Raw genomic sequence first — 15257 nt, 5'->3', positions numbered from 1 at the left:
ACCCCCAAAATATAATTTCCATTTATTATTTTTGCATGCTGCACACCAATTTCTTATTTCTCGTATGAAGCCGGACGCGTTTCGTCGCTTTTACAAGGCATTTACATTAAGTTTCCTGAGATATAGATTTTCTTTCGTTTCCACATACAGGTTATAGATTTGAAACAGTTCATGCACATTTTTATAATAAAATGGGAAGGTACTTAGAGATCAGACTCTAACTCACTGTTTTTAAATCAGTGTCTTTTTCTCATGTGCAAAACTAATTAAAAGCTTGCAGTTTTTCTTGAGGACAATCTATTTTCGTAACAATGCACTCTAATTGCCATTTTCTGTGTTTAAACTGTCATTTGTTTTCGTAAGTATTGCTAACGCCCGCAGGTTTTTTTCTTTTTAAACAAGTTTTTGTCGTGAGAACGAGGTTCTTGATGTAAAAATAATGAATTAATTGCTGGTCTGTAAGTACTATTCCCTTTTATAACAAAAACTTCCATGAACTGTTTGAAAGCTGTAACCCATATGTGAAAATGAGAAAAATTGTGTAATATTTCACGAGAATCGCCGAGAATACTCTGTAAAAATGGAAACGCATCAGGATTCACAAGCAAAATAAAAACTTAATGTGCAGCATGAAAAAGGTCTTTTTCTTGTAAACTACTACAATGTAATACAGCTGCTGGGAAAATGGACACTTCAAGAAACTTCTTAATTTTCTTTTATGAACTTTACAAACGACTTACATCCCAGCAACATAGTAAAACCCCTCCAAAATAATACATTATATAAATTAAAGTTAACCCAAATTAATTCATACACTACACAGAATCAAGCGTTACTTTTGCACACAAATAATAATATTGCTATCTGCTGATCTTGATACGCCAAAATTATGCCAACTGTTTTCCTCACCTCTGTAGAACAAAAATGTGCCACTTTATTCTCTGATTACATTGTGACATAACAAAAAGAAACAATCAGTCCAGGTTGGAAGTGACCTTCGTATGGTAACCAGTTTCATCCATAGATGGCCCATCTTCAGACCAATAATGTTTCCATGGGTGATGCAGGGAGTCGATGTCTGGAGCTGTTGTAAGTGCTAAAGGACACCTCTCACCAAGTGTCTTTCAAGTGGCATAGCATCACCAGCATACACTGTCAGCTGCTGTCATAACGCTACAACGCTACCACTGTCGCCCAGGATTTCTGAACGTTTATGGTCGCCACCCTACTGGTTTGTACTGAGGGGGGGGGGGTGTCTCTTCAAGGTGAAGCAGTGTTCAATGAGGACCATTGGTTGGACACACACTCACCGCCTACTGGACGTGAGCACGAGACTACTTTCAGTAAACTGTTATAAATACGAAACTACTTTCAGTAAACTGTTATAAATAAATACATTTACTGTCTCCAAGCTGTATGTGACTTGAACTGCCCAGGGTTACCTAAACGAGAATCCAACACCACCACCATAGAGTTGCTACATTATTGGGTCCATCAATGACGAAGACATTACTACAAAAAATTCAGGTCTCTGAGCCACGCAGTGGGAGAAAGCAAACAAAACTGCCGGTCAGGGGCAGTCAGCGGAACTTAGTGCGATGAGAGCATTGGGAGAACACGATCTGGGGATTCCGTCATTCGGAAGTCATGTTGGTTCCTTCAGAGATCTTTGGAAGTTATTGGAAGAGGTTTCTGAGACCTATGCAACTTCGTTAGGAGGTAATTTGAGAGTCACATTGGTAATTCTTTTCGGAGACTGTTTGATGATTCTCATTTCCATTTTTAGTGGGAGTTCTGACTTCGCCTTCTGAAGGCACGTCAGTCTATTTTATGCAAAGTTATCAGACTTTGTGCTGAATCCCTGCGCTCATTCTGATGTCTGTCATCAATTTATAAGGTTCTCATTTCCCATACCCGTTGGGTGGTCTTTCTTCTGGTCTGATGCTGGAATGTTTAAGCATTCTGCTATGTTCACCTTGTACTTTGACGTCAGCTTACAAATGTAACAAGGCACAGCTGCTGCATTTCATTACTGCAAACAACATACACCATGTGAAAGTTGCAAGTCAACCTGTGGCTGTTACATCAAGGACAATAGCCCTCCATTAATTAGCCAGTGGGTGGCAGATTTACCTGGAGAGCCATTGGGCAGGAACCGTGTAATGAGAAACTAACTGCCCCAGATCCACAACACATGAAGATGGAAGCTGCTGGCTGTCAATCAGTTGCCATGAAACAACACAAGAGACTCGCTGAGAGGTCGACGTGTGGTTTTAACATAATACCAGCTGCCCAAGTCTGCAAGTGTTTTCAGTTCCACTATGTGGTGAGACTCAGTGGTAAACCTCATTATTCATACCCTATTACTGAGTGTGCCTGTGCTTAGTCAAATCGATTCTTTGAACTGGTGATTTTTTAATTATTGTAGCAAATGTAAAATACCCATGCTTTATTGATTTGAATTTAGTTCATTTCCACACTATTTGCATGTTATTAATTTTTAAAGGTACCGTATTTTTGGCGCCCATTGCAGGTTTTCCAATGCTACATTTGATCACAGGCGATTTACTGGTTTTTGCAGTGTTTAGCACTAGGACATGTTGTTCTGGTCAAAGTAAACAAATTGATTTGATTCATTTCCAGAGTGCACACCAGGAGAGACGAAGAAAGAGGACTGCAACTCGTGTTTTTGCAGTGCCGATGGCTTTTGGGGCTGTACCCGCATGGCATGTCTATCGTGGCAGACAGGTCAGTACTTCCAGATTTATTATACAGCTGACATGATTAAGTTATTTAAAGAGGCTGTCTCACACCATCCTTGCCTGGAAAGAGAAAGCTAACGTGAGCCTAAATGTAGATATGACACACATGGTGACTGCTGAGCACTAACAAACCACCACAAGAACTGTGGGCGCAATTCTCACTGCCGGTAGTTATCAGCTGTCTTTATTTGAATAACAGACAGGCGCAGAACAGCTGCATTTACTTCATAACTGTTTCTCAAAGATTCTTGGACAAGAACCCTCAAGAAACTCGTGAAGGTGTCAGACAGTGTTTAACACACTGAAAATGGATTTTTTATATTATTCTTTTTCCTTGAAAAAGTGTTATTGATGTAATATTTCAAAAAGCAAACGCAATGTTGAAGTTATGTCCGGCTTAAACATATGTAAAGGGGAAGGTATCGAACAAAGGTCCTCAAGCTCAGAAACCTCTGTGCTACCAAATTATCCCTGTGGACAAGAGCACAACAGTTGATCGGAAGTTTCATCTACATCTACATCTACATCCATACTCCGCAAGCCACCTGACGGTGTGTGGCGGAGGGTACCTTCAGTACCTCTATCGGTTCTCTCTTCTATTCCAGTCTCGTATTGTTCGTGGAAAGAAGGATTGCCGGTATGCCTCTGTGTGGGCTCTAATCTCTCTGATTTTATACTCATGGACTCTTCGCGAGATATACGTAGGAGGGAGCAATATACTGCTTGACTCTTCGGTGAAGGTATGTTCTCGAAACTTCGACAAAAGCCCGTACCGAGCTACTGAGCGTCTCTCCTGCAGAGTCTTCCACTGGAGTTTATCTATCATCTCCGTAACGCTTTCGCGATTACTAAATGATCCTGTAACGAAGCGCGCTGCTCTCCGTTGGATCTTCTCTATGTCTTGTATCAACCCTATCTGGTACGGATCCCACACTGCTGAGCAGTATTCAAGCAGTGGGCGAACAAGCGTACTGTAACCTACTTCCTTTGTTTTCGGATTGCATTTCCTTAGGATTCTTCCAATGAATCTCAGTCTGGCATCTGCTTTACCGACAATCAACTTTATATGATCATTCCATTTTAAATCACTCCGAATGCGTACTCCCAGATAATTTATGGTATTAACTGCTTCCAGTTGCTGACCTGCTATTTTGTAGCTAAATGATAAAGGATCTATCTTTCTGTGTATTCGCAGCACATTACACTTGTCTACATTGAGATTCAATTGCCATTCCCTGCACCATGCGTCAATTCGCTGCAGATCCTCCTGCATTTCAGTACAATTTTCCATTGTTACAACCTCTCGATACACCACAGCATCATCTGCAAAAAGCCTCAGTGAACTTCCGATGTCATCCACCAGGTCATTTATGTATATTGTGAATAGCAACGGTCCTATGACACTCCCCTGCGGCACACCTGAAATCACTCTTACTTCGGAAGACTTCTCTCCATTGAGAATAACATGCTGCGTCCTGTTATCTAGGAACTCTTCAATCCAATCACACAATTGGTCTGATAGTCCATATGCTCTTACTTTGTTCATTAAACGACTGTGGGGAACTGTATCGAACGCCTTGCGGAAGTCAAGAAACACGGCATCTACCTGTGAACCCGTGTCTATGGCCCTGTGAGTCTCGTGGACGAATAGCGGGAGCTGGGTTTCACATGACCGTCTTTTTCGAAACCCATGCTGATTCCTACAGAGTAGATTTCTCGTCTCCAGAAAAGTCATTATACTGGAACACAATACGTGTTCCAAAATTCTACAACTGATCGACGTTAGAGATATAGGTCTATAGTTCTGCACATCTGTTCGACGTCCCTTCTTGAAAACGGGGATGACCTGTGCCCTTTTCCAATCCTTTGGAACGCTACGCTCTTCTAGAGACCTACGGTACACCGCTGCAAGAAGGGGGGCAAGTTCCTTCGCGTACTCTGTGTAAAATTGAACTGGTATCCCATCAGGTCCAGAGGCCTTTCCTCTTTTGAGCGATTTTAATTGTTTCTCTATCCCTCTGTCGTCTATTTCGATATCTACCATTTTGTCATTTGTGCGACAGTCTAGAGAAGGAACTACAGTGCAATCTTCCTCTGTGAAACAACTTTGGAAAAAGACATTTAGTATTTTGGCCTTTAGTCTGTCATCCTCTGTTTCAGTACCATTTTGGTCAGAGAGTGTCTGGACATTTTGTTTTGCTCCACCTACCGCTTTGACATAAGACCAAAATTTCTTAGGATTTTCTGCCAAGTCAGTACATAGAACTTTACTTTCGAATTCATTGAACGCCTCTCGCATAGTCCTCCTCATACTACATTTCGCTTCGCGTAATTTTTGTTTGTCTGCAAGGCTTTGGCTATGTTTATTTTTTCTGTGAAGTTCCCTTTGCTTCCGCAAAGTTTTATGTTTCAGTTCATACAGTTCAAAAGAACCTCAAAAAAATAAATAAATAAAATTAAAAGCAAAAAAATCTACATGAACTGTGGATGTATACTCAAAGATTATTGAGCAAAACCCCACGAGAGGTCTATACTCCCATCCTATTCCTTAGCACTGAAAACAGTGATCTTACTTTTAGTCACTTTAGTTACTGTAGCCCAGGGGGCCGCATGTATGGCCTCCCCAGTTAGTCTGAAAAATAGGTCCGGGTTCCCGGGTTCGATTCCCGGCGGGGTCACAGATTTGCTCTGCCTCGTGATGACTGGGTATTGTGTGATGTCCTTAGGTTAGTTAGGTTTAAGTAGTTCTAAGTTCTAGGGGACTGATGACCATAGATGTTAAGTCCCATAGTGCTCAGAGCCATTTGAACCATTTGAAAAATAGGTGCTGTCTGTGGCTGACACTGTCGCTCAGCCAGATGCCATCGCCTGTCCTGATTCAGAGAAAACCTCTAGCCTGCAAGATCCGGGCAATCACAAAGGGTGGGATTATTGAGAGTGCCGACTAGAGTGGCCGAGCAGTTCTAGGCGCTACAGTCTGGAACCGCGAGACAGCTACGGTCGCAGATTCGAATCCTGCCTCGGGCATGGATGTGTGTTATGTCCTTCGGTTAGTTAGGTTTACGTAGTTCTAAGGGACTGATGACCTGAGAAGTTAAGTCCCATAGTGCTCAGAGCCAATCAATTATTGAGAGTTGGGAGCTCCAACGTTAGGTGCATTATGGGGCCCCTTAGGCACATGGCTGCCAAGAACGGGAAGAAAGCCAATGTCCACTGCGTGTGCATACTGGGTGGAGACAATCCAGACGTGGAACGATTCCTTCCGGATGCCATCAAGAGCACAGAGTCCAGCCAACTGCAGGAAATTCAGATGGCTCAAGTGGCTCTAAGCGCTATTGGACTTAACATCTGAGGTCATCAGTCCCCTAGACTTAGAACTACTTAAACCCTACTAACCTAAGGACATAAAACACATCCATGCCCCAGGCAGGATTCGAACCTGCGACCATAGCAGCCGCGTGGTTCCGGACTGATGCGCCTAGAACCGCTCGACCACAGCGGCCGGCCTGCATGTGGTAGCTCCCGTCAGTACCAATGATATGTTTCACTTTGGATCAGAAGAGATTCTCTCAGGTTTCAAGAGGCTATCAGAAGTGGTAAATGCTGCCAGTCTTGACTGAGGGATGAAAGCAAAGCTGACGATTTGCAGCCTAGTCGACAGGACCGATTGCGGACCTCTGGTACAGAGCCTAGTGAAGGGTCTGAATCAGGCTCAGACGGTTCTGCGACCATGTAGGCTGCAGATTCCTCGACTTTCGATATTGGTGGTTGCGCTATATAATTGTTCCTCTGAATAGATCAGGAGTCCATTAAACGCAGGGAGGTGGCTACCTGGGTGGCAGGGGCTGTGTGGCGTGGACTGGGTGGTCTTTTTTTTTTTTTTTGGTTAGAGGGTCTCGGGAAAACACAAAATGAGCTTCAGTCACAAAGGTTGCAGGCCGAATTCAGAAGAACTTAGATACAGGAACCATCGGTATACGAGTTGTAAATCGTCGTAGCTGTGTTTGGAAAGTACCAGAGCTCCTAGCGCTAATAGAAACCACTGATGCTCAGGTCGCTAAAGGCACTGAAATCTGGCTAAAGCTGGATGTAAACTCAGTTAAAGTTTTGCGAAGAATCTAACGGTGTTCCGGAAGGATAGACTAAACACGGTTGTCGGTCGCATGTTTGATTCTTGGCAACCCAATAAAATAATAATTGGATTCTTTGACCGACCTCCCAGTTCCGATGATACAATGGCTGAAAGGTTCCAAGAAAACTTGAGTTTGATTCCAAACACGTATCCCACTCATACGATTACAGTTGGTGGTGACTTTAATTTACCCTCGATATGTTTTCAAAAATACATCTTTAATTCTGGAGGTACGCAGAAAACATCATCCGAAATTGTGCTAAACGCATTCTCTGAAAATTATTTCGAGCAGTAGAGTTCATGAGCCCACGTAAATAGTGCACGGTTCTGACAACACACTTGACCGTTTAGCAACAAATAATCTTGAGATAATAATGAGCATCAAAACAGATACAGGGATTACTGAACACAGAGTTGTCGTAGCGAGATTGAATATTATAACCCGCAAATCCTCCAAAATTAAATGAAAACTGTACCTATTAAAAGAAAGCAGATAAAATACACTATACAGCTTCCTGAGAGACAATCTCCACTCCTTCCAAATTAACAATATAGGTGTACACCACATGTGGCTTGAATTCAAAGAAATAGTATCGGCAGCAACTGAGATACTTATACCAAATAAATTAACAAACGGCGGAGCTGATCCTCCTTGGTACACAAAACGGGTCAGAACACTATTGCAGAAACAACGAAAAAGACATGCCAAATTTAAACAGACGCAAAATCCCCAAGATTGGCTACCTTTCACAGAATCTCGAAACTTAGTGCGGACTTCAACTGGATTTCGGCAGCTCATTTGTATTCTCGTCAAGTGACCATGTTGGCAGACATTACTACTTGAGTTAATAATTTCCAGAAACGGCACTTTGTGTTTGGAATTTGTTGTTTACTGTACAAGAATCGGCTTTCATGTGCAGTGTAAACATGAACTATGTTGAATATATTTTATACCCTAACACAAAAGTAAAACTGTGAGGACGGGTCATGATTCGTGCTTGGGTAGATTAGTCGGTAGAGCACTTTCCCGCGAAAGGCAAAGGTCTCGAATTCGAGTCTCGATCCGACACACAGCTTTAATCTGCCGGGAAGTTTCATATCAGCGCATACTCCACTGCAAAGTGAAAATCTCTTTCTGAGAAACGTAAATTACCAGGAAAAGTTAGCCCTAATAGTACTAGGGCTTCCGAGAACCCATCCTTTGATCGAGAAATCAAATAAGTGTGACTACAACGAAATATTTAACAAGGAAGTACACAGTTAGCATAAGTTTTTGTGTGGATGCAGCGTAAGAATATCTGAATTTCAGCCCGGAAGTAAATTCGCCAACTAAGACATCTGTTAGGGATCTTGTATATTTGTCTGAAGAAATGGAAAAGCACGAAAACTCCCACTTACACAAAAATGCGAAGCGGAGAGTTGCGAAAGCTTACACATTATTTCGTTGTTTCCCTACACTTTACTTACTTACGTACAAAACAACAAAATTACACAAAACAATTATTTACTTTGTCAGGTAAGTTATGCATTTTATTATTATTATTATTATTATTATTAATGTTGTTATGATTATTGGCAGTGGCTGCCGTTGTATCAACTTGATGAGAAGCTCAATTGTTATACAGTAGATGCTATTAATTTCACACTCTCATATTTGTCTGAATGTAAATTCACGAGCAGCCACTGCACTTTCACTAGTTCCAGATAGTGGCTGCCAAAATTCTAGGAATACGAGTACGTAGCTGACACTTCGTCGGACGCACAGTAACACTGCAGGGCAGCACCCACGTGACAAATAGCTTAACGATCAAGTAACGGATAAAGTCGTTTAAGCATCTGATCAAGTTCTCACCATATTTAACTGGCAGGATAAGAAATCTACTTGAAGTACTCGCTTGGTTTGATAAAGAAACAACGTGAATATACTTGTATTGTCATTGTTACACATTACTCAAACTCCATGTAAAATAAAACCTGCACCCTCGTCTTATATCGAGACAACGAAAAACGCTAATGAACCCCTAGTTAATTTGATGGTTGTGATAAGTGTTTCCAAAACGATGTACGAGAAGTCATCATAAATACGTAGCCAACACCACGCTGCACTTTTCAATGTTATACTTCCAACGACAATGGCAAAACTTTTACATTACAGTCAGCCACATACACGGCACTCTGAAACAGCTTGAAAAGCTTTTGAGCATGTTGCAGGGCAGGTTGTGCTGAGCAATAAGTGTTAAGAAGAAACATTCGATACTTTTCGTCGATTACGAGTTAATTAGAATTGAATTTAGCAAATGAGGCTATTGCCTGCGCAGATTCAAGCGGCCTGGCAGAGATGGTGTCGTCGAAGGTGCTCTTTGCTTGGTTTCGTACAGTTGAACAAGAGAGCGATAAAAAACATTGGACGGTGTGTGGCAATAATGACCAAATCCGAAACAAAGGCTGAGCAGTCACGTGCATTACGATCTACGCTCTCAGAACGAGTGAGACCCTGGCGGGCTGCTTGTATTTGCACGCGCTACAGTCTGACTGGCTAACTTCAGTGCTAATCGACTCGGAAACGATGCAACGTATCGAAGTTTTTGTTAACAATCATTACTCAGCACAACCTACCATGCAAGATCCTTACAAGGTTTCCAAGCTGTTTCTGACCACCCTGTGTATTAACAGTTTGTTGAGTTAATGGTGTATACACTAAAATGCAAAGAAAACTTGAAGTGATGCAGGCTAAATCAGTTTGGTTCCAGGAAAAGTAAAACGACCATTTAATCGATTCTGAAATTCATGATACAATGGGATACATGAAAGTCTTCGAAGGGAAAAGTGAGCCGGCCGAAATGGCCGAGCGGTTAAAGGCGCTACAGTCTGGAACCGCACGACCACTACGGTCGCAGGTTCGAATCCTGCCTCGGGCATGGATGTGTGTGATGTCCTTAGGTTAGTTAGGTTTAAGTAGTTCTACGTTCTAGGGGACTTATGACCACAGCAGTTGAGTCCCATAGTGCTCAGAGCCATTTGAACCATTTGAAGGGAAAAGTGAGAAAGAGAAAACTAAATATTGGGAAAAAAGATGGTGAAGGACATAAGCAAAACACTGATTTACCATAACTATATAAATCATTTTTCACTTACAAATACGGAAGATAGAGCTAGGCATCACCATGTCCAAAACATGTGAGTCAAGTCTGAATTTCAATGCTGATGTTCGGTTTGGAAGAGAGCCATCGTTTAACCAAAGCTGTAGGTAATTTTGTCAAACTACTTTCAGGATTTGACATTTAATACAGAGATCACTAGCTGATGAGAAAAGCTGGAAACTAACCCGATGTAAAAATTTATACGTCAAAATTTGGGTCTGAGTCGAGGTGGCTCTTTTAAAATATGTTCGAGTCTCTAAGCACTATGATTAAAAAACTTTGATGATATGCTTTCTTGCCAAGGAAGTGAAGAAGTGGTGGAAAGAAAATATTACACGAAAAGCGCAAAGAGAACAGGCGCTATGATTCATAGTCGGCCTTTCTGCGGAAAGTGAGATATACTTAGAACATGTTATAAATGAAATGGAGCCGAAGCATCAATAAAGTAAAACCCATGAGTACATGATGTGTATAAGGAGACTATGTACACGTTTAATACCAAATGTGGTGTAACTTCGAAGAATAAAATGCTATTTAAGAAGAAAGGCTATGTATGGTTCTGTAGGAAATAACTGAAACAAAAACCTATTGGAGTTATAAATAATATGTTATGCATCATAAAGGTACACTACTTTAAAACGTTTGCAATAAAGATGAATGGTGTTTATGAAACTGTTCATGTCCAGCATATCGTCGTTGGATGCGAAATGTAGACTGTGAGGAAACCAGAGATGGTGCAACTAGTAGCATTTGAATCATGATGGTATAAAATAATATTAACATAAAGTTGACAGAGAATATGCGAAATAAAGAGACATTTAAAGCAACAGATGACATCAGTAGCATATGGAGAACATTAACAGAAAGGTTGTGACTGATGTGTCCAGCACTTCGAAAACGTTAATTTTGGTACAGAATCTAACAGTAGGGAGGAAATATTACAAGAAAAGTAAAGGTTAAAATATGTGAAAGACTTTATGGTAATAATAGGCTAATTAGATAGCATATGCCGATGGAAAACAACTCTGATCCACTTTGAAGACTGGCAAGAATAAAAATTTTTGGTCACTAATTTTAGAATACGATAAGAAGGCATGTTGTAACTCATGATTCCTAAACAGCCACCATATTGTGTCAGAACTGCTGAAACTATGTTAGGTGACACGGTGGTTAGCACGGTAGAATCATATTCGGAAGGTAAACAATTCTTCTCACTTAAATTTTCAATGACATCCGTATATCGATGAAGGCAAGTAATACTATCCTTTGTCTTGAAAGTAACGCAGTTGATTTTCCTCATTTTCTCTCAGTCCGAATAGTGGTCCGACAGTACAAACCACATCATTGAAGGAGCACTAACTGTACTCTTCCTTTGTTTAGATCACACCTTGAACGTAGGCAGTTTTGCATAACCCGCTTTTCTGAATGAATATTATACACAGAACCATCTGCTAAAGGGACCGATGACCGTCGCGGTCTGGTCCCTTTAATCCCACAAACCAACCAACCAACCATCTGCTAAAACTGTGTGCCTTTCTTGGAATCGCACATTGAGCTGTGACTTTCAGAGTGTTACCACATACATTATCCTAGTTTTCTATATCTTCCTTTGTTTTCACTCTGGCGAGTTCTGTATTCCATCTATCCAACGAGCGTCTACACTGCAAATGCAGTGCAAATGCAACCAATAACGAGGAACCAATGTATCTTTATTGTTTTATTGCTATCTTGGCTAAGAACTTTTTCTTCTCCTAACAATGCATCTTTGTCCAGCTTCGACAACCAGTGACACAGCCACCAGAGTGAGGCGGTCTGAGAGACAGTGCACTCCCAACACGACGTTCAAGAAGGACTGCAACACATGCTACTGCAACAGCGACGGGACAGCGGCTATCTGCACCGCCAAGGGCTGTCTGTCGCGCTCCACAAGGGGTGAGTCTATTTCACTGTATACTACGTGTACACTGTGAAAGTCTTTTGGGAGTCTGATAAGTCTAACGCAAGACTGCCTTCACCAGCATGTTCCCTATTTTGTCTGATGATGAAAGTCTTTTCCTGAATATAATCGTAGACGTTCTATTTTTATCCGTTCCTTACAAATTCGTCTTCCTTTTCTTGTTTTCATATCATAGTGTACATACTGCCTTCCAAATTCTACAAATGAGTAAACGCCTTGCGTAGTAGAGGCCACAGCCTCCTGCTCAGATTCCACCTCCCATGATCCGTCAATGTCAATGAAAAAGGCAGTAACCCAAGATTGTACAAGGAGATTCAAGCAACACAACGCTCACCGTCACCTTGTCTGTTGCTAGCCTAGCACCAGGAAGTATTCAATAAACTCGAGACGATTTACACTGAAGAGCCAAAGAAAATGGTTCCCCTGCCTAATATCGTGTAGGGCCTCTGGAAGCACGCAGAAGTGCCGTCACATGACGTGACATGGACTCTAATAACGTCTGAAGTACTGCTGGAGGGAACTGACACAATGAATCCAGCAGGGCTGTCCATAAATTCGTAAGAGTACGAGGGGGTGGAAATCTCTTGTGAACAGCACGTTGCAAGACATCCCAGACACGCTCTATAATGTTCATGTCTGGTGAGTTTGGTGGCCAGCAGAAGTGTTGAAATTCAGAAGAGTGTTCCTGGAACCACTCTGTACCAATTCTGGACTTGTGGGATGTCGAATTGTCCCGCTGGGATTTCCCAAATCCGTCGGAATGAAAAATGGACATGAATGGATGCAGGTGATCAGACAGGATGCTTACGTGTCACCTGTCAGAGCCGTATCTAGACGTATCAAGGGTCCCATATCACTCCAACTGTACTCGCCCAACACCTTTACAGAGCCTCCAACAGCATGCACAGTCCCTTGCTGACATGCGGGATCCATAGATTCATGACGTTGTCTCCATACGCTCCATCCGGTAGATACAGTTTGAAACGAGACTCGTCCTACCAGGCAACATTTTTGCAGTCATCGACAGTCCAATGTCGGAGTTGAAGAGCCCAGGCGAGGCGTAAAGCTTTGGGTCGTACAGTCATCAAGGGTACACCAGTGGGCCTTCGGCTCCGAAAGCCCATATCGATGATGTTTCTTTGAATGGTTCGCACGTTAACACTTTTTGATGAGCCAGCATTGAAATCTGAAGCAATTTGCAGAAGGGTTGCACTTCTGTCACAAAGAACGATTCTCATCAGTCGTCGTTGGTTCCGTTCTTGCAGGATCTTTTTCCGGCCGCAGCGATGTCGGAGATTTGATGTTTTGCCGGATTCATGATATTCACGGTACAATCGTTAAATGGTCGTACGGGAAAATCCCTACTTCATCGCTACCTCGAAGATGCTTTGTCTGATCTTTCGTGCGCCAACTATAACACCACTATCAAACTCACTTAAAATCTTGATAACCTGCCACTGTAGCAGCAGTAATCGGTCTAACAACTGCGGCAGACACTTGTCTTATATAGGCGTTACCGACCGCTGCGCTGTATTCTGCCTGTTCAAGTATCTCCGTATTTCAATACGGATACCTGAACGAGTTTCTTTGGCGCTTCAGTGTACAATGCTAACTGAGAAGTTTGAAAGAAGGATTGCAGGGTACAGGGCTGCTGAGGTGGAAGCACTGAGTGTAATATGAGGACACACAGAATTAGTACTTAGTTGTTTATAAAAAAAAAAAGTGAACCAATCCCTCACGAGTAACAGCATAAACACGCTCTGATTTCTAAAAGCAGTTTTACGTAGGAATGCCTTTAAAACGTTCCGGCCTCACTAGCCTCACAGCCAAAGGTCAGCAAAACAAATAACCTTACATCAATGGGAGCAATTTATATTTCAATTTGGTTACCAAAACCCGTCAAAAGTTGACAGGACTGAAATTTCAACAGCATGAAAATTTAAATGTAAATATTTGATTTTAATTTTTTGACAAGTTAGCCAAAAACATTTAAATTCTCCTTCAGATTTACTGCAATACCAAAGACTTACTGACTACATCTTAGTTAGGGAATTTACAAACGGTCAAAATGGATTACTCAGTTGTTGAGCTTGTCTGGTCACAAACAGCGTTCGTCGCTTAGTTAATTTGGCCACGCGACCGAACGCCATAGGCCGTTCAGCTAGACCACGAAAAGCTTGATCTAAAACACAGGAAACGATACTAGCACAAGGCTCAAGTTCAAAGCTACCACGAAAGCCATGCTTTACTACATAAGACAAGTAACTGATGTCTTGACACTATTACCAAACATATACACTGAACCGCCAAAGAAACTGGTATAGGCATGCGTATTGAAATACAGAGATATGTAAACTGCCAGAATACGGCTGGTGCAGTTGTTAGATCGGTTACTGCTGCTACAGCGGCAGGTTTTCAAGATTTAAGTGAGTCTTAACGTGGTGCTGCAGTCGGCACACGAGCGGTGGGACACAGCATCTCCGAGATAGTGATCAAGTGGGATTTTTCCCCTTACGACCATTTTACGAGGATACCGTTATTCTCTGGAATCCGGTAGAACATCAAATCTCTGATATCGTTGCTGCCGGAAAAAAGCTCCTGCAAGAACGGTACCAACGACGACTGAAGAAAATTGTTCAACGTGACAGAAGTGCAACTCTTCCGCAAATTGCTGCAGATTTTAATGGTGGGCCATCAACAAGTCTAAGCGTGTGAATCATTCAACGAAACATCATCAATATGGGCTTTCGGAGCCGAAGGCCCACTCGTATACCCTTGATGAGTGCATGACACAAAGTTTTACGCCTCTCCTGGGCTCGTCAACACCGAAATTGGATTGTTGATGACTGGAAACATGTTGCCTCGTTGGACGAATCTCGTTTCAAACCGAATCTAGTGAATGTACGTGTACGGATATGGAGACAAAGTCAAGAATCCGTGGACCTTACATGTCAGCAGGGGACTGTACAAGTCGATGGAGGCTCCGTAATGGTGTGGGGCGTATGCAGTTGGAGCGATACGGGACCCCTGATACGTCTGTTGATAAACTCTGCTGATTTTATCAACAGACTGTGGGCTCTCCATTTAAGTAGTTCGCATCTTCTAGTGAGTTCTGATGTAGTTTCCCTTTTCACAGAAGTACTTCTTGCGGATTCCTTGATTCTAATTCGTCATCAGTTTGAATCGGACATTACTGCTTTGTTTGGACATGTTCTTTCCCCAACTTAGTTTATGTTTAACCAGAAAGATTTTGAACAGTCTGACGC

At 42.1% G+C, this 15257-nt stretch overlaps 1 protein-coding gene across 1 annotated transcript in view; it reads left to right on the top strand.

The window, feature by feature from the left end:
- LOC126100960 (protease inhibitors-like) overlaps positions 1 to 15257 on the top strand; it is a 51043-nt gene that overhangs the window by 15438 nt on the left and 20348 nt on the right. The window contains exons 2-3 of the mRNA XM_049911622.1: positions 2644 to 2748; positions 11808 to 11966. Of these exons, the coding sequence (XP_049767579.1) occupies positions 2644 to 2748; positions 11808 to 11966 (264 nt within the window). The remainder of the gene's footprint in view (positions 1 to 2643; positions 2749 to 11807; positions 11967 to 15257) is intronic.

Source organism: Schistocerca cancellata, chromosome 9 (assembly GCF_023864275.1).
Source record: "Schistocerca cancellata isolate TAMUIC-IGC-003103 chromosome 9, iqSchCanc2.1, whole genome shotgun sequence".
NCBI lineage: Eukaryota > Metazoa > Arthropoda > Insecta > Orthoptera > Acrididae > Schistocerca > Schistocerca cancellata.
This window is presented reverse-complemented; position numbering and strand designations above follow the sequence as displayed.